At 40.1% G+C, this 27,148-nt stretch overlaps 1 protein-coding gene across 1 annotated transcript in view; it reads left to right on the top strand.

Annotated features, from left to right (window-relative positions):
- The window catches only part of SORCS3 (sortilin related VPS10 domain containing receptor 3), a 261,834-nt gene that overhangs the window by 110,716 nt on the left and 123,970 nt on the right, over window positions 1-27,148 (top strand). Inside the window, exons 3-4 of the mRNA XM_015867276.2 lie at window positions 3,444-3,543; window positions 24,835-24,993. Coding sequence (XP_015722762.1) covers window positions 3,444-3,543; window positions 24,835-24,993 — 259 coding nt within the window. The remainder of the gene's footprint in view (window positions 1-3,443; window positions 3,544-24,834; window positions 24,994-27,148) is intronic.

The raw sequence follows: 27,148 nt of genomic DNA on the forward strand, positions 1-27,148 counted from the left end.
ATCTCAGGGAGGGTAGCTTGAGGGAGAGGACAGGCAAGACAGAGAAAGAAACAAATTTTCGAAAGCAATGGAAGCTCAGCAGCCTGCCTCTTTGTGTTGTGCTGATGGATTCTTTGTAGTGCGTTAATATGTGAGCTGTGTTTGAATGTTTTCCTGCAGCTGGATGTTCGGAGCTGTGTCTCATGGGATTTGGTTTCATTCTACCGCTTCTTTCTGAGTGTGAATATGTTTGCTCTCTTTTTGATGTTTGCTTTTTTCATGGGATTTGTAGAAACTTCATTACTCCAGGGTTTCTGTTTCTCTGTCTGACTGGGAGAAAATTGGCCAATGGGTGAAAACAAGAAGGGGGCATTGGGAGAAAGGCAACTGCCGGCAGGTAGTTTGCAGGCACAGGTGGTGGGAAGAAAATGTTAATCTGGGCTGTGTATGCTCCTGGTGCTGTGTGAGGTGCATGGAGCTGTGCATCCACATGGTTCTCAGTGTGGGGCTTCAGTGTGTGCATGCTGGGAATCTGATCTGGAAGAGGATGCATAAGGTTTTTTACTATACGTAAAACACTGATAATCTGAAGGCAATACCGTGGCTGTTCTTTCTTCACATACAGCAAAGTCACAGGCACAGAGAAGCCCCCTCACAGGACAGTCAAATGTGCTCCAGGAGGATGGCTTGTCCCTCCCAGCATTTGTAGCTCTTTTGCTTCTAGGAGATTGATTACGTATTTTATAGCTTGTCTTTATCACTTAATAGCTAAGGCTGAAAACAAACTGTCTCCTTTGCTCTGCCTGACGGAGCTCTGAGATAGAACCCATCTGAGGAGAGGATTCCACACCTCTGCTTCACATCCCTATGGCTGTGATGAATACTTACTATGATACTTGAGTTGGCTGGCTCAGGTCTGTCTGTCAGAGCCCAGACTATTCAGTTCCACCTGTGGGTCACACCTCTTGAAGTGTTCAGGCCTGGGTTGTTTTTATACAGCTGAGTTTCCAAGTTTCTTTTTATTTATTTGTTTGTTTGTTTGTTGCCTTGATAAATACTTGTTTTCATATTAGAGAATTAGGTAGTGTTAGGAGTTAGCAGGTTTGTTTATCAAGTTCTGTACCTGGTGATTAAAGAACCTGAAAAGGCTATTTGTAGATGCCTGCCTGGTGAAAAAATGCACCATTACCTATGCAGGCTTTCAGTTCCTTCATCTCTAGAATGGAGATGATATTTCCCAGTATGGCCCTTTGGGATTTTGTTAGTTTGAATGGATTAATACAAAACAAAAGCTTCAGCTTCTTAGGATGGGAAAGAGCTATGAAAATACAGTATATTAATTGTGATATCCTTCGAGACATTTCTATGAAGCCAGTGGTGACTGTCATGATAATAAAGAAAACCTTAGAGAAGCTAATGAAATAATGATCCTACTTCCTTTCTATCTATTCTTTCAAAGGGCAAATGCAACGAGTGATAATGGTTTAATGAGAAAGAGTCATTAGGGCATCCAGCCTGCATCTTTAGAAGTGCAAGGCATTTTGGGAGATCTGAGAAAGACTAGGAGAACAAAACCAAAGCAGCTCTGTGAAAATATTAATTTATTATTTGTATTTTCTTTGAATGCTGATTGAAACCAGTGATCTCTTTCTCTGAGTGGTGGCTTGTACATGTGTGGCCACAGATGTGGCTTAATTGGAGCTTCAGAGCAGTTGGAAGAGTGCAATGAGAGAGAAAACTTAGTATGCGCTCTCTGTCTATTACACACTGATTTGGGCCTGCTGTTGCTTAAAGATTCCTGACCTGTTGAATTAATGTGTAATGTGGGCCTTGTGTAGTGGAATTGATTGGCTTGGATTATTTTGTTTTATTAATCAAGCTGCTTCAGTTTGAAGTCTTTTTGGAGGGGGAAATCTTCTATGTAATCTGCGTTGTATTGACACCTAGTGAGACAGAAGCTTCCAGTGCTTTCTGTAGGAAACTTCTACAGAAATGCAGTATGTTATTGTGATTACCTTTAAGATACTTATGTGGACCCAGTGAATATCAACACTATACATAAACATAAAAGAATATTAAGCATTAATGTTGTAGTGGCTCTATTTTAGTATTTTGGTGCCGTTCTGGCCTGCAGCAGCGACCAGGAGACTGACGGAGCCAGGTGAGTGTCCAGGTAACACTCAGTTCTGCAGCCACCAGAATGGGAATGTGGAGCTCCTGGGCACTGTGGCACTGTTCATATGGATGCCAGAAGTGTAATACAGGCCATTGCTCTGCCAGACAAAAAGCATGGGACTGGTTTCAGGCAGAACCAAACACTGCAGGCCAGCAGAAGCTAGTTGTTAGGTAAGGTACTGGATGTTCTCTAATAACTTGTTTAGTAAATAGAAAGGGTGAGTGGGGAAAGGAGGGTAGGGGCTCTGAATTCTGGTCTTAATAACATTATAGATAGATCCAGGCAGTCTTCCAATGAAGCTTTTCTTGTTCACCCTGTGAGATTTGTATTTGCTCTGTCTATACAATAGAAGCTGCATAGGGTCAGGAGCTGGTCTCTGTGCACAGTTCAAGTGTGATAAGTTGGCTGTTTGTGCATTTTTATACCCTTCTAAAGCACCTGGTGTTGGCCTCTGTTCAGGTGTAGGATCCTGGCCTTACATAGTTGTCAGTTTGTTCTGGTGGGAAAAATCTTGTTTGTTAGGAAAAGCAGTGTGTGAAAGCAGAAAAGAAACAAGCAGGGCAAAGTGAGGTTTCAAACATGCCCACAAATGAGGAGGAGGAAACTACAGAAAACCCTCTGTGACGAAGCAACTCTTTTTTTTTTTTTTTTTCTTTTTTTTCCCAGTCACGAATAAGAAATGCCACCCCCAGATCATCTGCTCTTCTGAGTGGGGTTTGCTAGTGTAAAGGCCTGAATCTGTCTCTGCAACCCAGAAAAACTCAGTTCCTGGCACAGAGTAGGATGGGGGTGACTAAAGACTCAAGATGCTGGTTTAAATACATTTTTATCTAGACACGAATTCAGCTCTTATAATTCTGAGCCACATTTGTATCCCCATCTCAAAGTCAAAAATCAGCCTACTTAAAATTGTTGTTGATGAGTTTCATTTGGATTCTTCTGCTGGATTTGTCTGAAAAGGGAATTTGTGCTAAGGATGCTGCTGAGATCAGAGTCTTAACATAGGTGTCATTTACAACTCCACACTAGCATGTTAGACCAGAGTCCACAAAAATCTTTGTGGGTAGACCGCAATTCCCCACATGCAGTAGGATGAACTAATGCAGCAACAGACCCTGTCCCAAAGGACCCACGTATCTTCTTTTCCACTTGCAATCCTGAATGAAACTCAAAAGCTTCTATTTTAAGGTTAACAGTGTTCAAGCTACAACCCCAAGTGTCTGTTCACACAGTCATTTTCCTTCCCATAATAACCACATACACTCTTTTTGTCTCCTCTTTTCTCCAGGTCAACAGACTATGGCACTACCTATGAAAAGCTAAATGACAAAGTAGGCCTGAAGACTGTGCTGAGCTACTTTTATGTGTGTCCCACTAACAAGAGGAAGGTAAGGGAGAGTCATCAAGCTGGTAGATGTAGAAACAAAATAATGACTTTTAGTTCCTTCTGAGAGAAATTATGATCCTGAAGTGAAATCCACTGGCAATTCACGGGAGCTTGATTTTGCTGTCTAAGTTACACTAGTGTAATTCCCTGGATTTCAGTAGAATTATGCCTGTTTTGCTCGCTGTGGGGATGGAGTCCTTAATCTCCTGCTGAATAAATTAAAGGAGTGAAAGGGTTGCTTTTATTTGCTTTTGACTTTACACCTTTAAAAAAGCCGAATGCACACAAATGCTTCTTGCTCACCCTGACTTTAGCTAATACACCTCTGTTTGCCTTCTCTGTCTCTTTATTAGTAGAAATAGCAAGGTAAAGGGCATTTCTTCTTGCATTCAGTGTTTATATATTTTCTGGCTTTGTGACAAAGTTGGAGGTAGAAATGTAATTGACATTTTGATTGGTTATGTCACATCAAGGAGCCAAAAGGAGAGTATGCTCAAGCAAGTGGGTGGGGAACCTAAGATGTGATTCGGAGGTGTTGAAGAGAAGATGAAGTCATGACTTTCAACTCACCTGTTCATGCTTTCCATGTGATGCTATAAGGGCTCTGGCTGTCTGAGTTGTTTCTTGGCCTGGGAGTTGCTATTCAATGCATTCTTGGTTTAAATTTATGGCCTATGTGGATTCAAGGGTGGTAATGGGACAAAGGTACACTCAGCTACCCACAGAAATCACTGTGGGAGGGCTGTAGCTCATAGCAAAATGCTGGCAGTAGTTGAAGTGGTTAGAATGGGGTGTGGTAAATTCTGTCTCATCACATCCAAACTGCCTAGCTCTTGTCTCCCTCAGTAGATTTCCAAATTTGTATTCTGCTGCTCCTAGTATCATTATTACTGCTATTGTTTTTTCCATCACTGGTCAATCCACAGAGGTTTCAAGATTGATGCTTATTTCAGTGTGTGCAACCTTAAGGCAGTCATAGCTCTGATTATTATAGGAGAAAATGTATGCCTTTGAGTTTTAAGAAGAGAAGGAAAAGATGATGGACAGGGTGAAGCTTATATATTTTCCAGTGCAAAAGATTAACACTTCTTTGACTTCTTTGTTTTGAGCGAAATGAAAAGAAGATGTTTCCTAATAAGCTCTCCTGGCCTTCACACCCTCTGCCAGAACGAACACGGTGGGCACTGAAGAGTTAATGCTTCTTCATTCTGTTTCCAAAGCAACTGCCCACCCAAAATTGGAGGCAATATGCTCAGTTACAAATCTACATCACTGATGTAAAGTCTCCTTCATAAATCACAGTACTAGGATATATGATTATCTTCCAGCAATTTTTCAAGCTATTGGGCTTTACAGATTACTGATCTTTTTTTCTCCATTTTCTTTCTCATCTGTCTGTCTGTCTTCCCTCCTCTCTTCCCTTCCAAAAAAAAAAATAAAAAATCTTTTGAAATGTAGAGACAAACTGTAAGGAAAAGCCTTAGGAAACCAGCTTTAGTGTGGTTGCTGTGGGAACAGCTTGTTTTCTGTTCTTTCTACCTCTGCTAAATATATTTACTGTGCATGATTAAACAGGTGTTTTGTCCTAGTCTGGAGCTGTCTCTACCTTGTTGACCGGCAAAGCAATCCCAAGCATTGATTCAGAATCTGAAAAATGCTTGGAGAAGATGTCAATGGATTTGAGCATCAGGATTTGTCGAATTCATTATCAGGCTTACTGTGTACCTACCCCTTACAGATTCACAAGGTTGTGTGCTGCAGAAAATACACTTAGGTTGTAATCTCCTCCAAATGTATCTGGGTAAATATTGTTCATCCATAAATGGCCTGAAGAGTAAGTATCACATTTTTATTGAGCTCCTGAGGATGACCATCAATAATGAATCGGAGAGCAGTTTGAGAAGCAGTGGTACCCCAGTAGAGAATATCTAGATCCCTTGTGTTTCACCCGTAAGAGCACAGTGCTGCTGAGTTGCATGCAATGCAGTGATCTGTTGTGAGCCTCAAAAATAATGCTTTGAGGCAATAAATAGTAGGGAAAAGGATACCAAAAGCATCAGACGTGTATACAGGGATCTGAAAAGACCCTTTCCACGCAAGATGTTCTCTCATTAGGCGTTAGCTTTCACATACTGATAGGACCCTGTGTCCCTCACAGCTCCTGTCGATTTTTGATGGGTTGCTAGCAGTGTCTGCTCATTAGCGCTTAGAGGATTAGCAGTTACTTGGAGGAGGGGGAGAGCCTTCTATACATTCATTCCTAATTGATTTACTAGTGAGAAGGATAATTACCTCTCAGCTACCCTGCAGAACAACAGTGGGAATTACCTGTCAGATTTCTTTGAAGCCCCAAAATGCCTCTCTTCAGCTGTTAAATAGGAATTATGCATTCAGCCAAATGCCAGTTATATAAACATCATTTACCTGAATTGTGGCATAACCCTGGGCTCAATTAAAGTATGAGGAAAGAGGATTTAAACACCAGCTTTTTTTCTTTCTTTTTCTTTTAAAATAAAAGCTTTTTTTTTAGTTTTTGGTGGGAACATGGTAATTATTTTTGGCAGCTCCTGCTGTATTTCACTGCTTTGTGCTGCCAAATGATGGTGGAACACCAATTTCTCAGTACCAACATCACTATTATTGCAGTACTGGGGGATCAAATGGGGCTGGAGTTGAAAGGCGGGGTGGAGGAGATGAACGAGGTACAGTTACAGCCTGTGGGCTGAGAGCTGGTGTCATTCCCCTTCTCTTGGCTTCCAGAAAGCCACATCTGATGCTTGCCTTACCCGTATGGGAGGGCATAAAGTCCTCAGGATTTATTTTGAATTATAATGCTTCAAGCATTTATGCTTTTCCTACAAAATGGATTCCTTTCTGGAGGAAATACCAAGCTTAAAGCAGGAATGATTTGGCCAAATTCTGGAACACATTGCACAGGGAGATCCGACTTGATGACCTAAAGGCACCTCTGGCCTCAAAATATTTAATTCACTGTGGGTTTTATTCTGTCCCCCACAAAGACTGTATCTGACCATGCGCTACGTAACACCAATGGCAAAAACATGTCCTCAGTTAGCTTCATGTGTATTTGGCCTTTCTCTTCTAGTCTAAAATTTTGTTTCAGTTTAGTTTATCTTTTTAGTCAAATTCATTCATTTCATGTTCATTTTGGAACTTTCTTCTAGGCTGCTCCTGTGTATTTCTCCCATCTTCATACTAGATAGCCTCAGGATGTTGTTGAATATTACCTCTGTCAATATTTGGTGTCCTGTCATGTTCTGAAACATCTTTCCTGGCACAGAAGACTGAAAAATGCTGGAGCAGCCTGAAAGCAGACGGTCCTCTCCATTCTGCCCTTTGATCATCTGTGAAACATATCAGCCACTGTTGTTTATCCGTGGGAAAAATCACAGTGGAGAGATGATGTGTTTGTGTCTGAAGAGGAAAGATGCAGTAGATGGGGGGGAAAAGGTGAAGAAACACACTCTGTAGTTATATCACAGTGATAAATTGAGATGGCCTTAGTTCTTGCTGGGCATTACCTAGCTCTGCTGGCTTGTTGCACTTAGAGGCCAGGCTCAGTATGTTGATGTTCCTTGGTTTTACATGTTGCCACTGGGAGATATCAACCCTTCCCAGGCTCAGAATTAATCAGTGCACAGAGCATCATAGCCAAGAGCTTTCACTGCATCCTTGTGTGGTGCTGGGCACTGGCAGCACTGGATCCCAGCTCTTACTTGATGACTGGTTTGAATCTGGGGTGTTGATGTCCATGCAAGTTACTTCCCAGAAACCACATGAAGATATTTGGAAAATGGACTTTTCCATTGTGTAATTTGAGGCTCTGCAGTTATAATTAAGGGCTAACCAGAAGTTAAGCTGTTGAGAACACTTCCCAGCAACAATTTCATTTGCCTCTCACATACCATTGTTAGTAATCAGAGCCAGCCTGGTGATCTGACCTGACCCACCATTACAAATGGGATCATTCTGGAACACTGACATAAGGAGGCAGGCTGGGCTGCTGCCCACTGTGAATCTGTAACCACTGGCTTTACCAGAGCAGAAATGCTTCTTGCTCCCAACAAGGATGACTTCATCTCCTATAGATTGTTTGTACTGTTAATTTCCTTCTGAGAATGAAGGAGCTCAGGGTTCAGACCTCTTTGCAGCTGGCCAGTGCGCACATGTTGGTGACCAAAAGTGCAAGATTTGTACCTGCTCTTCTGGGAGATGCTTTCTTGCTTTGTTCCTCCTTGCTGGGGAAGTGAAAAGGAATTTTCCATAGATGAAGAAAAATTACCTTGATTTCCAGGTGACTGTCAGACCTAGCAGTCTCTGTAGTCATGAAGACTGAGGCTTTCTTATGAATTGCTGCTTTGAGCCCTGATGAGAAGTCAGGTTGTCTGTATTTGTGACACTTACACACCCATGAAGATGCTCTAATTGGCAGAGTGTATTCCAGGACGCATCTTTTCCCTCAGTGCATCCACCCCCCAGTTGTTTGCCTCAAAGGCTGCATGAAAAAGCATCTGCTTTGGCCCAGCTGACATACACATTTTAACAAGCCCAGTAATTCTGCAGTGAACTTCAGAAAGGGGAAATGTTCGTGTATGTTTGGCAATATACTTTCCTTGCAGTTTGAAGGTCAGGTGGCTGTGTGCCCTGAAAAGCTGGGGCTTGCAAAATGCACAGCTTTGGCTATTTTACCCCACAGCCTCTTTTCTGTCTTTAAGGGATATGACAAAATGCTCCTTGCTGTTGGCTGGGCAGAGATCTCAGTTCTCTGCTGACCTTTAATTTAATGCTGTAGTTTGGGCGTTAGTTACATTTTACTAGAGGCAGATTTTCACAGCAGAGTTTGTCTTCCAAAGCACCAGAGGGGGAAAACACTCTTTAATAAGAATATTTCCCTTGAATTTTAATTTCAGGTTTTTTTTTTCCCATCCTTTTAAAATTATTCTTGAAAGTTTTCTGTTAGAAAAATGGATAAGTTCCATAGCTGAGCCTTAGGTTCCTTATATATGTACACTTTGAAATGGCACATCTTGGAGCTAAAGTGCTCCAAGTCCCTCTTCTCCATCTTGGGTTCTTCTGTTGAGTAAGATCACTTAATCTCATGAACATCTCCTTTCTTCTTGTGATTTTGAAAGTGATCTGTCACAGGTGGACACAGACTCCTTCCAAAGGGTCCATAAGGAAGATGAGAATAGAACTGCTATGCATCTGAAACACTGCTCCTTTTGGGCACCAAGGTACCATTTTGAATCCTGAGGAACTGTTGTTGATCTACAGATTTCTTATATATATATATATATTTTTTTTTTTTTTTCCTTCATGAAATGTTCTGTAAAGTGAATATTATTGGTGAAGGTTTTTAGCTGAAAACCCAGTTTCCACTGAGAAAATTTTATCTCTACCCTTGGGATCCTTGTGGAGGTTGAGAGGATGAAGTTAAAAAGCATTAAAGGAAAAAAAAAAAAAAAAAAGAGGAAAAAGAGGGGAAAAAAAGGAAGAGAATGACAACTTTAACTGACAAAATCAAACCAAAATGTACTTGCCTGTATATAGCATTGCTGAGATGAGACATGGATAAATGTAAAGCCCTGATTGCATTTAAGATCTGTGATGACAGTTCTGATGTCTTAGAAATACCTTTCTTTGAATTTGCTTTGCAATTCAATTGGAATCAGTCATCTTTAGCTTTTTCCCCGTGCTCTTACCATCACTGTTGTAGGCGATAGCTTGAAAAATTAAAAGGTCTGTAGTCTTTCTATCTGTGCAGAAAGTCAGCATATAAATATCACTCAGCTACAGTGACTGAAATGAGGATTCCCTAGTTCTTTCCTCATAGCAGAACTGAAACATTTGGGATTTTATTTATAGGTAGACCTTCTAGCTAAGGAATTTGAACTGTAGTTGCAAGCAGCATAAAAAAGGAATCAATTCACAGTGCTCAGCTAAAGAGCCTTGAGTAAATGGTTTTACAGGCCAGCTTCCCAGTTGTCATATAGTCAAAATGGAAGGGTCAAATGACTGAAACTATAAAAGCCAAGGATGTGTGACACCTCTCATACCTATTAGTGCCTCTGGACTTGGCCCATCAGAATGAGAAATGCTTAGAGATATTTGCAGAGTTAAAAGCTCTAAAAGCTAAATCTAATTAGGTTGGTTTGTTCCTGTGCTGCTACTGGGGGGGTGAAGTGAGGCAACTGTTTACGAGCTGGAAGAGAGCAACTAAACTGCTGTGTTGCAGTTTAGGTTAATGAAGGAAGAAGTAAATTGTGACTGTTATATTGGAATCACAGAGGAATGTACCTACCTGACTGGAAACTAGAGAGTGTGTTGGGAGTGACATTGCCTTGTGTAGGAGTTGGAGATCCTAAATGAGTGTGAGTCATACTGACCTCCTTTTTATTTCTTCCTTCTCACTTGGAGAGTAATTGAGAGCAAACCCTGTGCTGGCCTCACGCATCTCCTAGGGGAATTCCTGAGCTCTGATGGAACCTCAGGGCAGACCCATGATCTGAAATCACTTTGATTTTGTCTGGAGTTTTCTGCCCAATTTGTCCCAAAGGGAATTGCTCAGCATTTTTCTCTACTCATCAAATGTGTGATAGGCTGATGAAGCAGTGGTTCCAGCATGCACCTGGTGCTTACTAAGCTATCTTCAACTGAGCTGCTATCCTTTGCCACAGCTCCCATTAGTCATTTGCTGTTGTTTGTTTTGTTTTTTCTCCCCTAAGATTGAATCCCTAGCTATCAGTGAGGAATATCAGGATATCCCTGAGGATATCAGTGAGTACTCTTGCACTCTGGAGTACTCTAAAGTCATATGGCAAATGAAAGGGTTCTTGGTACCCCTTTCCTTTATTATTCTGACACTGTGATAAACAGCATGTACTGCAAATTGGCACTTGCTGGTGTAGTCTTACAGGACATATTTATGATGCATACAGGCTCTTAGTTAGAGCCACAGGGCAAGAGTGGTAGAACAGGTTTTCTACAGTCTTTTATCCCTAATCTTTTTCTCATTCCAGTGAAATACAGTTACTAAATAGCTCTTGGCTTTGCAGCTTCCATTAACAGGGCTATGTACCTGAGCTGCAAACTGAGTTGCAGTTATCTTTTTCTGCACCCTTCTCCAGACCCACTGAGCAGTCTAGGGTGTTCTCAGCGCTTCAAAACACATGGTACCTAGCCAGGAGCCTTTGTGGTAAGAAGCTGCCCATTGCTGTTCAGGAAAAGATCCAGCATTTGGATCAGATGAACTCAGTCTTTGATTTTACCAGTGGGCTGCACAAATGTGACTGATCTCATTAACACTGCAGTACATTCTGTCTGGTAAATATACTTCAGGGGCAGTTGCCATCGGTTGCCAGTTACGACGATTTAAATAGGGAATGAAGTAATATTATTTCCCTTTACTTATTGATGAAGCAAGGATGATTTCCTCAAGGTCACACATAATTTCTGTGGCAGAGTCAGAGAATGTGTGACATGGTGTGTTTTACCTACGAGGTTCAGTCTTGTGAGCTCTTCTGAACAGGCTTCTCTCTACTTGTCTGATTAATTCAGCTTGAATTTGTCACCTAGGAGGAGAGAAAAATTTTGTAAATGTTTGCAGAACCATGACCTGAAACTGTAAAAGAGCTCATTTGAGTTACAGATGCTGTAATACTTGGAGAAGAGGACTTGAAGAGTTTTTCCTTTTAAAAGGATTTTTACTGTCTCTTTTGAATTCAGAGAAGACTCATTTTCTCTGTAGCTTTCTCTGACCTTTCCTAAGTAAGAAATATAGTTTCCCTATGCTATTAGACTTAATTTACTACTATTCTATATGTGGTTCAGAATTAAAATCTGCATACAAACAGAGAGTGGTTTCTTCTTCTTGAGAGTATAGGAGAATGAAAAATATTGATGAATAAAAGCAAAATACAAATGTTAGTAGGATACTCTTAAAATAAAGGGTCACAAAATCATAGGGATTGGAAGGGACCTCTGGAAATGATCTAGTTCATCTCCCTGCTAGAGCAGTAGATAGCAGAGGAAAGTGTCTGGGTAGGTCTTTTTCAGTAGCCCCAAACCTGTATTGTTTTGTTGTTGTTTTCTTGTGCCTCCTTGTGAGCCCTAATAGCCAAGGGGATCCTGTCATTATTTCTGAGTGCCTTGTTCTGCTGCAGTCTGAACTGTAGGGCCTGGCTTGTTGAATTCCCTATTAGGACCTGGCCTGACCTGTAGGCTTTGGTACTTCAAGAAGGAAGAAACTGCTTCGTTTTCATGCAGAATTTAATTTTGCTTTCTCTGACCTAACATAAATCACAGAGATAAATGGAGTTCTTATAGCGACTGTTGCCTAAGATGCAACCATTTGTCAGCACAGGTATCAAAGAGACCCAAGCTTATGAGATGTCTTGTTGAAAGCTTTCCTCTTTCTTAAATAGAGGCAATCTGATAGTTGTACTTGAAAAAGACTTCCCTTCAGTGTATATGAACATGAAAACTGGGTCTTTAACAGTCATTTCTCTGGAAAAAAAGAGGTGCGTTAAAATGTCAGCTGTTTCTAAAAATAAATACAGTTGAGTTAATTCACAAAATAGTTACATACAGCATTATTTAATGGGAATGGAGATAAAAGGATTAGAAGAGAGATGGGTGTGTGTCTGTTCATACGTATCTTAATGATACTGCATTGAAAGTTATTGTTTAGGTGCTCAGGAAGAGGAAAAAAACCATATATTATGAAACCACATAATCTGAGTTGCCTGTATATACCTTTATGTATCTGTATTTCACAGCTTTGTGCTTATCCATTACAATAACTTTTACTCACATTTTTTTATAGGTATCTGAACTCATTTAATATGTATTTGAGTAGTGCTGATTTAGGTACTGAAAGCAAATGGGAACCTAATATAAGATTCAACTAATAAAGATAGAGAGTAAAATGGGCATAGGTTGGCTTTATGGAAGGTATCTTGTTAAATAAATATCATTTTAGTCTTCACAGATGTTCCAAGTCCAGCTGATAAAAGTAACTGCATCAACATGAGATGTTTAAGGAAAATAAGAAAAAAAGTAGCCAGACACCTGCTGTATCTTTTGTCTACCAAGGATGGGAATTGTGATCTTGAAATCTCAGCTTAGCTGCTGTCTGGAGCTTTTGCTATGAGGGATACTTTTGAATAATAGAAAAAACTGACTATCTGAATGAAAGCAGATACAGATTTAATGGAAAAGCAAAACAGAACTTAAATGCTTTAGACCTTACTTACTGTACGTGCTTTCCTGAGCTTGTTTTATGCGCAAGAACCAAATGAAGGAATAGTGTTCCTTTGGCAAAGCTTGTGGACAGTAAATGTAGCTATCTGCAGCTTTAAACATGCAGTTTGCTTTCCTGTTGTCCTCAGATGATGAATGAAAAAACCCTGAGAGTGGTTAAGGAGGGTGTTACTGTACCTCATTGTCTACTGAAGTTGCTTGTGAGTCAGGCTGTGGGGGGAGAAAACAGAAGAACGGGAGAAAGCCAAGCTGATTTTTCAGGGAGAAGAAAGGGCCGGTTTTCAGGTAAGGCTTGGCTTGTGGTGCAGATCTATGACAGGGCTGCCTTGTCTGGCTGCTTAGCAGTCAGATGGTTTCTCGTGCTACTTTCTGCCTACTTCACCTCATATTGCTAGAGTCAGGCTGCTGCAGAGCCTTAGGGATGGTTGTAAAGATGGGGTAAAACTGGAAAGGTCATATCCACATTTAGATATGGACTTTCCAGAGTTGGCTGACAGTATTTAATAGAGGCAGTTTGTTCTAATTTACCCAGCAAGCGTTAAAGGACGGATCAGAAGTTATAATATCCACTAAAATAAAGCTGCGGTTTTGTCACTTAGCACAGCCATTGCTTTTGTGAAGCGAAGCAGAGCAGACTTGTAGGAGTTTGAGTGTCCTGCCTTGGTTACAGGTACAAAGTGGGACTGTCAGGATGCATCACCTTGTAGGGGCTGCCTGTATCCAACCTTTCAGCAGGGCAGGCTGAGCTGCAGATCCTGACATGAGGCTGGTTTCTGAGACCTCCACCCTTTCACCACCCTCCCTGCCTCTCTATGAAACACTGCCATCTCTTTTACAGATGCAGCTCCAATAATATATTAATTTATGAAGTATGAAAAACGAGGTAGTTTTGAATTAACGAGGAGGGAAATAGTGCTTCACAGACAGCAGGATAATCAATCAATAATAATGAGTCAGCATGCTCTGTTATTAAAAAACGAAGAAAAATAACAGAATGAGTGGAGAGAAGCCCTTGGAAAAGGGGCATCTAGGTCCTTGTGAGACACAATAATATTGTGACCTCAGTTGTTAGTGATTAGATCTGGTTCACTGGGAGACAGTTATTTTTCTTTGAGATAAACAAAACAACAAACAAGTCCAACCCTTCAAAGCCATAACCCTGAAACCTGACAATCCACAGTAAAATATCTTTTTATTTCAATTTTTCCAAAGTAATGAATATAAAAAATCAGTACTTCTCATTGAGTGATTTTTCAGTGAGCAGATTAGCAGGATCACAAAATCATAGAATATCCTGAGCTGGGAGAGACTCACAAGGATCATTGAATCCACCTCTTGACTCCGCTGAGATGCCCAAAATTTGAACCATAATTCTGAGAGCATTGCCCAACTCTTCCTGAGCTCTATCAGCCTGGTGTTTTGATCTCTGCACTGGGATGCCTGCTCACACCTTCATAGTAAAGAACTCCTTCCCCTCCCGTGGTGTAATTCCATTCTGTTCCCTCAGGTCCTACCACTAGCCCACGAGGCCTCCCCTTGGTCTCCTCTAGGCTGAGTGAACCCAGTGATTTCAGCCATTCCTCTTACATATTGCCCTTTGGACCCCTTGCTATCTTTGTCGCCCTCCTAGGGACACTTTAATCATTTATGTCCTTACAATTGTGTGCCCTTAACTGCACTCAATGAGAAAGCACCCATGCAGAGCGGAGTGGAACAATCCCTTCCCTCAAACAGCCTGCAATGCAGGAATTGGTGCACCCTACAGTACCCCAGGTTGGCCTTTTTGGTTGCCAGAGTACATTGCCAACTCAGATTCAGCTTCTGCTGTTAGCCAGAACTCCAGATCCCTTTCTGAGATTTTGCACTCCTGCCACTTATAACCCTGTCTGCAGATATATCCAGGGTTCTGCCCTAGGTGCAGGATCTAACACTTGTTCTTGTTAAATTGCATACAATAGGTTGCTCAACTTTCTAAATTGTCAAGGGCCTCTCCATCCTTGAGGGAATCAAATCTCCTCCAAATTTATTGTCTTCTGCAAACTTAATATAGATTCAAGACCTGAATCAAGATCATTTATAGAAGAGAACTTACTATTAAATGGAGCCCAGGGGAACTCCACTAGTGACTGGCTGTTGGTATGATATAATAACATTTACTATGCCCTTTTGAGCCCAACCCATCAATTGTTTACTCATTGTATTGTGTGTCTGTCAAGCTGTATTTTGGACTTTTTTGTCTAGAAGTACGCTGTGAAAAACAGCATCAAAATGTTTCCTAAAATTCAAGAAGATTGCTTCTACTGGCTTCCCTTAGTCAACTTGATAGGTAACCTTGTCATAAAATGAGATTAAGCTTGTTAAATGGGACTTCCCGAGGAGAGTATCTTACTATTGCAGCACCATGCTTTCACCTGAGCTCCACATTGCCGTGGCCTCTGCAAGTTAAGCAGTGAGTCCAGAGCTTTGACATCACTGTATGTTACTCCCCTTACACACCTGTGCTCCCCAGATATCCACGTTTCCTCGTACAGTGTAAGGGTAATAACTAACTTCAGCTCAGCAAGGCTCCATTATAATCTGTGTTACCTCAAGATGCAGTGAATCCTGGACACTTTAGGAACAGTTTTTCTTCATGGACCTTAGCTGGACTGGATTTCAGAGAAACATTTCAGCACATCTCAGAATGTTTGAGGTTTCTTTTTGCACTAGCCAGGGTTCCTTGCCCTTGGCCCTACCCATCCTCAAATGCCCCATGTCTTTGAACACAGGCAGATGTTGGTGAACTCAGAGTAATGACAGAGATTTCCTAAGTGGAGCACAGAGGCAGTGGGAGGAAAATCGAACTGTTGTTTTTTAGTAAGTTTGGGAAATCAACACTTTGTTAAGCCTTACATTTCTGTCTGAGGATAGGCTGGTGCTCCTTTGCAGTGGGCTCCATAATTTTTTAGTTCTCTGTTGTAACAAAAGCCAATTCTACTTTTTTCAAACAAAAGGTCTTATCTGACATTTGTTGGCTCCTTTGGAACCATACAATGGCAGGCAGTGTGATCCTTAAAAGTGATTGCAATGAAGCAGCAAATCTTTAGTGTTAATGTCCAGAGATACACCAGTAAGGCAGAGGTGATGAACACAGAGCTTGGGACTTGGGAATGGATGGAAAGATGGAGTCAACTCAGTAATTTTACAATCTTTGCCAGTACATTTTTAAACCAAAGTACTAAGGTTGTGTTGAAGTAAAAGCTGTATTTCTTTTACCAGCTACCTCTCCTCTTCTGCTTTTGAGAACTAGACCAGGGATTGTGTATGTGTGTGGAAAAGTATGTTGAACGCAAAGTGTGTGATTTTCCCAAGACTGCAAGGTATCAGTGACCATGTTGGAATAAGACATAATGGCCACAGTTTTCACTCACCGAGGCAGCCCCTCTCTTTCTCAGTGTGTAATCAGAGCCAAGACTTTCAGAATAAACATGCTGGAACTGTATAATTGGGAATTACTTTTGCAAATACAATGAGAAATGTGAAAGCCAGTGAGCTGGCAGTTATAAATCCTGTTCCTTTGTTCTGAATCTTCCTAGATGTTAGAAAACTGAATGCTACTGTGCAGAGCAGTGCAATGCCATCATGTTTTGTAATTTTAAGCCTTAATTTTTGTTTCCATCAACTTTCTATCCAGAAAACAGACCTTTTCACACCTCTTTGACTTAAAACAGTGAGGGAAAGTTAGGAAAATAAGTGCATTTAGAATAGCACAGTTATACTAGGTAAGTAAATTGAGATAGATAATTAGCATCTGGATGTGAACATTGATAAATCTGGCTGTTGTCTATGTTCTCTCTGCAATCTGACTAAAAAGCAGAAAAATTAAATGTGTAAGCAGTATGAAAGCAATGATGCATTTAAAATTGCATTCAGGTTTAATGGCCTCAAGGGAGATAGATAACACAGTTTTTATTTTGGAAAGATTCAGGAAACACTCTATTGTCCTCAAACAAAACAGACTGCTGTATATGGGCTACAAAAGTTTACCCCATGAGGAACTATCCATGCACATCTCTTTGTTTTCTGTAATGTGGCAACCATTGTGAATAAACTTATTCCCACATGTGAAGTGTTCTCCCAGGTTAGGCCTATAATCAGTGGAGTGTTTTTATATAAACGATATTCTCATTTTCAGCAGTTTTGGTGTACACAGCCTCTCCCCACTGATAACGTTATTTTCTGTAACTATTTTTGCTTACACAGTAAGTTATCATAATGGTGAAAATTACTTTGTAGTTCTGCGGAGAATAGTACAACCATGCATTTACTCAAATAGCATATAATTATAACAGTAAATACCACTTTTGCTTTTTCTCTTTATATAGTTTGGGATCAGAGCTGTTCTGTGCTACTAGGAAAAGCTGGTGACCTCAAAGCAGATGTTGAAACAGTTTCCTATGCAAAACTGAGAAGAGCAAAAAGGCATCATACATAGCTATGGTATGAAGAAAATCAGACTTGAGAGCAAAGCACACATAGATCCGTAGCTTTACGTCTACCTCCTGATACAATGTCCGCTTTTAACAATGGAAGCACTGGGAAAAGTGGAGTGGGTTCTTGCCTCAAGTCACCCACCAGGTGACTTCTTATCTAGGTCCAAATGTGGAAGCAGTGGCCAAACTGAATCTGTATAAACCTGGCTTTAAGTGGTGATGCTTATAATCATTTGGCAGTTCACAGAGGGGCACTGTGCTTAAACATGCTGCGATATGGAAATGCCTTTGGCAAAACAGCTGAACGGGAACTCTCTGTGAACAGCATGTAACACTAAAATAGCAACAGAAAGGTGGGGTTATTGTGTCAGAGGACTTTGCCCTGATGAGCTGTGGGGAGCCCATGGATGTGCAGCTATAACAAGAGAATAATGAGATAAACTAACTTTGAGTAAACTCTGCCTTGCTGTGACAATGAAAAGGTTTTACAACCAAGCACATAGCTGTTGCCAATCAGTCACTCTTCACCAGGTCAAACACATGCTTTTTGGATGCTTTCCATCCCTACTGGCACCTGGAATTTAACAAGCAAATGCTCTCTGTGCCTTGTAATTAAAAGTGAAAAGTACATGTGTCCAGTGCCAAAAATACAAGAGAAAGCAGAGAGACATGTTGTTCTGACCTGCTTAGCAGTAAAACAAATTTGAGATATTCTGCTTTATTGGGTCTACTGTGATGGCTTATCCTGCATGCAAATTCGGTCCAGCCTAGGACTGGTATTACGGGTAGATTAGGACAGCAGTCTTAGTGTTCTATTCTCAACTCTGACTTGGCCTAAGCATTGGAGTCATGATATATTTTCATTTTCACACCTGCCAAGGAGGATGGTAGAGTGGTTTTCCTTCAGGGGTTCTTTCTCTGTATCCAATTTAACCTTGATTTGCTCCTGATCCTCAGGGCATCCTTGCAAGGTGCATCTGTGCTCTTGCACAGCTGCTGGAGATGGTAATTAAATGAAGTTTTCTTTCCATAGGGATTGGAGTGTATGAGTTTGGCATTCTGTTCAAGTGCTTTGTTTTGATTTGGCAATTTAAGGCAGGTATGGCTGCAATTCCAAGAGATTGTTTAGTTTTTGTACAAACATGAATTACTTGTAATCTAGATATAATTAGATATGAAAAACGACAGAGGTCAGAAATATCAACCAGTGCTCTTCACTGTAAACAAACTTTGTAGGCTGTTGTGTCCCTCTTTTGGGAAGGTAAGGTGATGCTGAACCTTGTTTTGTGTACATGTTTTTACTAATCTTTTTCTTCAAAGTTAATCATGTAAGCTCTGGGCTGATATAATTCCTGTGGATCTTCAGACAGGAGGGTGATAGATAATTATTCTTTTACCACAAAAATGCTCAATCTCAGACTTTCCCCAAAGTATTTTGGCATTTCTTCTTTTTAGTCTTCATGAGAAGGAAATGAAAGAATTTATGAAATGCTTGAATGTACAGTCCTACTTGACTTAGCCAAACTGTATGTAGCATAAGCTAGGACTGCACATTCGTGTTTCATATGCAGTGTATGAGATGCTGCTATTACATTCAGACACATATTTTATTCATCCTCATGGATTAAACTTGAATTCCCTTGAACTACTGTCCCAGGTTCTGTCAAATCAAATCTTAAGTTAGGTTGATTGTAGTCATAATTCATAGTTTTATTTCTGATGATAACAGGATTCCTGTTCAAGTTAGAAGTGAATTTGATCCTGGTGTACTGTTTGAACAGGAGTTATATGCTCAAGTTCCTGATTGACAAAATGCTACTGATACTTAGGCAGAATAATGTAGGAAACTTACAATGAAACTTGCTAACTCTTACTTCCACAGATGGTTTGTCTAAATGCATATATAGCAAAGATAGAACAGAAAAGTTATGTATATGTATAAAGTTATGAATAAGCCTCCAAGTTGTGCCCTGTTTTGTGTTGCCATATTGCAAGACCACCATACTCTCTTAGGTTAAAATATACATATATTCATTGATTATTATTCTCTTGTGTCATTGTGCTCATCTTTCATGTACCTTCTGCTAAATGGAAAATGTCCTGCAGAGAAAGCATGGGACCTGCATGTAGCCAAACTGCAGAATTTGCTCTCATTTTTTTCTCTCAGTGTTGTTAAGATGGGGAACTCTATGATGGGCCCTCCCTACCTTAAGTTGCAGATCTGTGCCATCTTCTCAGGTGTTAGATGCTCCCAAACAGCTGCTGAGATCCGGAAGGTTCAGTGATGAGCAACGTAATTCTGCTGAGTAGATACTGGTTTGTGATTATATAGAAATCCTCATGGAAAGGAAGTTCCGGAGAGAGGCAAGCATCAAGTGCCTTTTGGTCTTAAGAGGGCTATTTGGTTATTTGGTCATGGTTCATGTAATGCATATCCGGCATAAAAGTCTCAGGAAACTCTATTTCATTGCTCATTTTCTATGGTTGTCTGACTCATTTTTCATTATCCAATAATAAATACAGTAGTGAAAGTCACCTTTAACACTTACAGATTGCTTGAATTTTATGGGATTGTATTGAAGTGAATGCCAAGGTATAAAAGCCTTATGGTTGAGGTACTTTTATAACACATGCTTCATAAACCCTTATAAAGTGAGTGCAGTGCACTTCATCCTTTAAGATTACAGTGTTACGGTTCTGAGAGATGGTAATCTGATGCTATATTCATTAATTAAATCTGTTATTAATGTTAGATTTCAGGTAATAAGAAGTTAAGTTACAAGAAGTTGAAGGGGGTTAGGTCCAGGCAGTTTATCTGTCATGAAAGCTCAGTGCATCTTACTTGCCTGCTTTGATGCCCACAGGTTTCCCTTAAAACTAAAGAAGTTTTTGAGCCACATGAAGCAAGTATGAGCTTGAAATCCGAATCTAGCATATAAAGCAAGGGGTTGCAAAGACTTTTCTTGGGACTCAGCAATAGTGATGATATTAAAGCTTATCACCCCTCTCATGGCTGTCTTGTTTGGCTTCCTAGAGTACCACAGTCCCTCTTATTACAGCTACTGATGACTAAGAAATGGGTTGGGTGTATGAAAGCTGGCAACCTTCTCATCCATGCACATACTGTCCTCCAAACAGTACTAATGTATTACACTAAAGCCTGAGGGAAGCTTTCTTTGCTCTATTTGCGTGTTGTCTAAATAGGGCTTCTCTTGAGGGCTATAACTATAGAGCAGTGAGCAGGGATCTAGAACTCTCTGAGCAACCTGTATACAGCTTTGTGTAAAGATAGCGTGTGCCACATTTTCTGGTAAGAAACGGGTATTTGCATATATTTTTGCCTTGGAGACATTTAGGCTAACTAAATTAAACTGAAGTTTTTCAATAGAATGGTAACAGGGTGGGTTTCACCTGTTATCCATGGCATTGGCATAGAAGGGCACTTGGTATGCTTTGTAGCTATGTTCTAAAGATAGTTGTGTATATATATATATCTCTGTGGGCATAATTTAGCGTTGGCACAAGTAGATTGAAGTAATAATGTAGGAGGTAGAAAGGATAAGAGAAGAATGGGCAACAAATGTTTTCCAGTGAGACTTTTCATATGGTCAGACTTCGGTGTTGCTGCTGAAGCATTTTACGTTAGTTTTCCCATAAGAAGTTTCCAAATCGTTCACACTGTGTATGTGTGGTGAACTGATGTTCTGTAAGAATAAAATTTCTTTGCACCCTTAAATGTAATTTCATATTTATTTTTTAATTTCAAGAAGTGCAATAGACATCATAAGTCCAAAAATACAACAACCCCCAATTCTTGGGGTGTTTTTTTGGTCAGTTTTGTTTATTTCTTTTTAAAATAGCACTTTCAGCAGGGAGATGAGAATTTGACTAGGAACTGTGAAAAGAGCCACAAAAGCGCATTGAAAATGCAGAGGAAAATCAGGAGGCAGTACATCATGTTTTAATGATTTCTACTTATTTCTGGGAACAAAAGTCATTTATCTTGAACCTGTCTTCTTTGTTCACTTACTGGGAGGCTTCCTGCTAATGTAACCCATTGACACTATTGCTGCTGATATTTGCCTATAACATGTAACAAGATGAAGGGTTGGGGTGGTTATTCTTGTGCTTTGTGTATAGGAGAAGGATAGAGTTGATGTGCCAAGCAGTACTTCAGAGTGAGGGCAGAGCAATGAATAGTGCTGGGAGAAGAACTTAATGCCATGCTATAGGGAAGTGCTAAGTATAGCTATGTTAGACAGATTTAGGCAGATACAAGCTCTGGTTACTTATAACTCCAAGCCAGTAGTCTGGGCTCATTGCAGTGTTGTACCCATGAGAAATGTACTAGCTCATTAATAGTGTGGTTCAGTATTCCATGTCACAGCTGTTTTGTGCCTGGTGAGGTTGGAGCAGAGGGAGAGGACTGTGATACCATCTATGTGAAACCAGGCCTGAGGAAGACATTTGTGTTAACTAAGTGATACAGCTGGAATTTTAATCAGAGTAGCGGGAACTTCTAGTTACAAATTTTGCCTTAGTTTTTATTGTATCAGGTCCATTAATGGGACATTCCCACATAGTGGATTTGTGGTGTGGTTTCACTTTACTTCATATTCACTTTGGAATTCATTCACAGCTTCTTTGAGAGTCTTATGTGCTCTCTGGTGAATGCCAGTGGCTCTTAGTTCCTTCTGTAATTTCAGTATCAAATATAACATGGCAAATTCAGAGTAGACGTTTCTCCTAATCACGTGCTGAAAGTCTTATTGTAGGTTTTGTTGTTCAGGCAAGGTGATTTACGTGAAGAATATCACTTTTTTGCACTTCCTCCACCAGTGTCTGTTGTGGAGTTCGTTCAGAACAGCTCCTTATGTCCTTTAAGCTCCTGCTTTAAACAGAGACGTACCACCCACCAGGCAGCTCTCTTCCTTGGCTTTCACGTCCTATGGGAACTACTTGAGGTGTAGCCTGATTTTTGGTCTGGTTTGTTTTGTCTGTGGTGCTTGCCATTGCTTACTGAGTTTTGGAGGCTAAACTATAGACTGCAGAGAAAATCCTATGTAGTATAAACCCTCTCATCTCAAATATGTTTTCAAGGACTTCCCCTTCACCCCTTTCTGCCTCGCCATCTCCTCTCTGCTAAAACCAGAGAAGACAGTATCTGAAGATAATGCTAATATTATAATTTATGTATTAAAATACTTTTAATATGTGTGTATGTATATATTCTATAACATGGCAAGTTGAAATGTAATTTCCTTTTTAATAAAGGCTGCAATTTAATTTAATACTATAAAAAATAATTAGGTCTTAGAAACCTATAAATTACATTTGACAACTCTCTGGTGCTCCTTTGCTGTTCCTTATGGCAATTATAAATGGCAACACAGGGTGCTGGCAGAAATGCTCATTCTGACCGGAGTTTGTTTATTGGTTCTTAATGAAAAGCAATTAATCTAAATCTCACATGGGGTGGATCCTTCACCTTGTTTCCATAATAAGAAGTGACAGTTTTGGGCCTTTGACAAATATCTGCTATTTCCCCTTCCAGAAGTTTTCCCATCCCCCCCTACTTTCAGCACAGAGAAGCAATAGTAATATAAAGGCAAATCTTGTTTGCCACAATTCCCTTGCTTCAGCCAGAAGAACAAAACTGTGAGCCAGTTCTGGCTTCACAACCAGTGGCCTTTTATTTCTCACTTTGAACCTCCTGCTTTGTGTTGAATCAGCCTTGCCTGGAAGAATGAGTGCTAGCAGAGTTGTTGTGCACGTTGTCTTTCCATTTGAAAACATTGGAGGAGTATTTTTGCAGTGTTGATAACAAGCACTATCTGAGGGATGGTTTGTGACTAATGTGATGGCACCTGCAACAAGATCTGTTAATTTATTCTAGCTTTTACTTCAATCTTCTAATATGGTTGACTGTTAATTTTCCTAACTTAGTGGTTTTATTACATGATCTTGCAACCACTATTATGCTTCCAAGGTTAACAAAGTCCAACAGTTTGTTCCAATCTAATGGAAAACTTGCTTTTTTCACTTCATCTGACCAATTTCTTGAATTTCCCAACTGTGTCTTGAGGGTCGTGTATGAAAGGGCAGATTCGATGTTTTGCATCTCTACTAAATGAGGTTTGTGCTAAGAGTTCTGTCCTCAGATACGAAGCATAGGACAGCTAACAGTGACCTTTTAATCTTTGTTATTAACCTTGTAACCTTTTGTGATATCAGGTGGAAAAATCTTTATTCCCAAGCTATCTTCTCCTCAAATGCAGAATCTCTCTAGAATAACTTTTTACTACTTGTGCTGGCAGTCTCATGTTCTTTCATTCTGTAGGTGAAAGCAATTGCCACTAAAGTACATTACAGTTCTCTCTTCTCAGGGAGCAAGTGTGGATTGCTTTGTGAGGCTGCTAATTGTCAATATGTGAAGTGCTGAAGTGTCTAACAGACAAGGATTTTAACATTCCTTTTAACTAACTTCCTGTAATTAAATAATTGCTGTCAAAATTCATGCATCTACAAAACATTGTCTTGAAGTTGAATGAGAAGAGCTGGATTGCATTTAGCTGATCATTTCACAGCTAGCTAGAAATGGCTGCTCCTGAATCTGCTTTTCTCTTGAAAAGCAGTTTCTTTATTTGTTTCAGCTAGTGTATCAATGACCTGCTGTGGTTAGCATGGCTCTAATTTATTTCCCGCTGTTTGCCTTTATTTTATGGTGTTGGCATTTGCTTTAATGTGATGCTGTTTTCTCCAGATGTTAATAAGATGGTGTTAATGTATCCACGACATTTTTCTTGGTAACATTTACATAGAGCGTGGCATCTGATAATGTGGAATCAACCCATTTTAAAATATCGCTAATAATTTTCTAATTAAAATCAAACGCACAAAAGTGTTTTTCTCCTTGTACAAATTGAGGTCATACACTTTGCTGTACTTGGGGGAAATTATATGTTTTATGAATGAATATAATTCTCCTAATGTATGGATTGTAAATGTGATGTATAAGATCATGATTCAGTGTTTGCACACACACCTGTGGACTAATTTTAGGTGTCAGCAGATGATCCACATAGCCATTCTATTTCCAGTGAAGTGATAGTCTCATTTGTAGCTCTGCAAACTGCTGAATAATGAGCCTGAAGCCTCAGGAGTTCCCTGTTGTCTACTTTTGAGGAGAGATTTCCACATTTCTGAAGGGAAGCAATGGACTAAAAAAGGGTCCAGGAAGAGCCAGATGTGACTCTCTGAAGTTGCTCTGCCCAACTAATATCATGGCATTTTCATTCTTAGATTTTCTGATTTTTTTTGGACAAAAAATGAAATTAGAGTATCACCAGTGAATGAATCACCAAACAGGATAGAAACCAAACACTTAGAAAACATAAGTTATTTGTGAAATCCTGTAGGTCTTTGACACCACTGAACAATGTAATGTTCTGAATATGAGTAACAGGGATTAGAGCTGTCAAATGACCTTCAGCTTTGCTTTTCCACTCACATATTTTTCCTTCTATTTTCCTCTTTAGATCATGCTTCTCAGTGATCCAGACATTGAGAGCAGCATTCTCATCAGCTCTGATGAAGGAGCTACATACCAGAAGTACCGTCTGAACTTCTATATCCAAAGTCTGCTCTTTCATCCCAAGCAGGAGGAGTGGATCCTGGCTTACAGTCTGGATCAAAAGGTGAGCAATTGATTTAATATTTCAGTAATACTTGAGCCAGACACTTAAAGGAATAGTGTCTAGAACCACGTTTCCAGAGATTTTGAAGAAATTATAATGTTCTTTGGTGCACTCACCTTGCAGTTTTAGATATGTTCAGAAGTCACCCAGTGACAAAATCAGCTTGCTAAAAGGAACTGTATGGCAATCACAATGGGTATGAAAACTTCAGTAGTGGTAATGGTCAGATTCTTCTCTTCTTCAATACATTTGATGTGAGATATGGAGCTGCCCTAAAAACTGTTTATTGGTAGCTCTTAGTGATTGCTGAGCTGTCTGTAAGCACTGAGCATTCTGAGTCAGCTCACAACAGCTGGCTGTTGTGTATGAAGGGATGCTTATTCTGCTTACATGCTGAAGTTGGTTAATCTGGAAATCAGTGAGCAGCAACAGATGAAGGATTCTGCTGTGCCTCTTAGGTCACTTTACAGTGCTATGTTAGGGAGACAACTCTTATGTCTGCTACTTCAAACCTTAGACTGTTCTTATATGGTACTCAACTGTCTTGAAAGATACTGAGCAATGTGAGTGCAGTGTGACTTGTATATGTGGCTCTACTTCTAGAACACTAGTCCCCGCTACAGCATAGGCCAGATTACCAAACTATAAGTTTTAGAAGGCTTAAACCTGTCAAGTTTTTCTTTTCTCTCTTCAGTTTCTGTTATCTTTAAGCTGTGGAAAGAAGTAAAAACATGCTGAGGAGCCTATTTAAGTTTTTTGCATTAATCTGCCAAGTATGTGTGCATGTTTTGGATGGGATCTTCAATTCTTACAGCTATTTGTGAGGCTTTTTCAATAGCCAATCTCGCATCCCTGGTATAGAGCAAAACTCCTGAATTTTTGTGCCTCCTGTATTTGGTAGTACTGCCTTTGAAAGGCTACTTACCACAAATCTTTACTGAAGATTGAGAGTACAATCAAATCATGTACTGGTGCCGTACTTCCCAATGTAACCTTTCCATCCCCTTGTAAACAGAATGCTGTGGCAGGCAGCAGGTGGTTTGCTGCTGGGCTACTGATGATGCTTGAGTGACATTTGCAAACACAAAGCTATTGTAAATAGACTCCTTTCATACTATCAAATGCTAACTATAAGAAGGAGTTAGTCAAATGTCAAATAGTTTTCTGCATTCAGATGTTCAGTGGAGCTGGGATTTTGAAGGAAGCTAGAATGACCATTCTATTTGTTTGATGTCATGGAATGATTTGATGCCATTTTTAAACTGGATGTAAAGATTTTAAATGGTACGGTTGTTTGTGCTGAAAGAAACAGACAGCTGGTGAGGCGCACACGGATGTGAGAAGCCAGATATGACATGCTGAGTATGTGTTTGCAAAGAGATCCAGCTGTAGCGAATGAGAAGCATCTGTTCCTTGGTTTTAACACTGTACTTCTATTTCTAGTGCTCTGTGTTTTTGGTGGTTTTTTTTTTTCTCCCTCCATATTATCCACTGGAAAAATAAATCAAAATACAAAGCATGTGTGTTTGAATACACATGCTTTCCTCTGAGGTGTTAATTACTGCACTAATGGCCTGAGAGCATTTTGGTCCTGCTCCTTCAAAGTAACTCATGTCTGGAGAGTGTAGTTCACCTCAGTTGTTCTCATACGCTCAGGAGAGAGAGAAGAAAAATCAAGTGCAAGTTAGAATGTCCCCAAGGTTGCTTGTGTTTTATCCTGGGAACTGAAGAAGTTTGTTCACAATGTAAAAGCACAAAGGTTGTGGAAGTGGTCAAAGTGCAATGAAGCAGCATGAAGTTTAGACTTAGTCTTTATGTTTGTCTTTGTATTCATTGATATTCACACAGGGGGTTGGAAGGGACCTCTTGAAATCATCTAGTCTTGCCTTTTGCTGAAGCAGGTTCCCTACACAGGAAGGTGTGCAGATGGATTTTGAATATCTCCAGGGAAGGAGATTCTAAAACCTCTCTGAGCACTTTGTTCCAGCACTCTATCGCCCTCAAAGTAAAAAAAATTTTTCTCATGATTGTATGGAACTTCTTACGTTCCGGTTTGTGCCTGTTACCTCTTCTCACTGGGCACCAGTGGAAAGAGCCTGATCCCATCTACTTGGCTCCTGCCCAATAGAGATTTATAAGCATTGGTAAGATCCCC

Source organism: Coturnix japonica, chromosome 6 (assembly GCF_001577835.2).
Source record: "Coturnix japonica isolate 7356 chromosome 6, Coturnix japonica 2.1, whole genome shotgun sequence".
Taxonomy (NCBI): domain Eukaryota; kingdom Metazoa; phylum Chordata; class Aves; order Galliformes; family Phasianidae; genus Coturnix; species Coturnix japonica.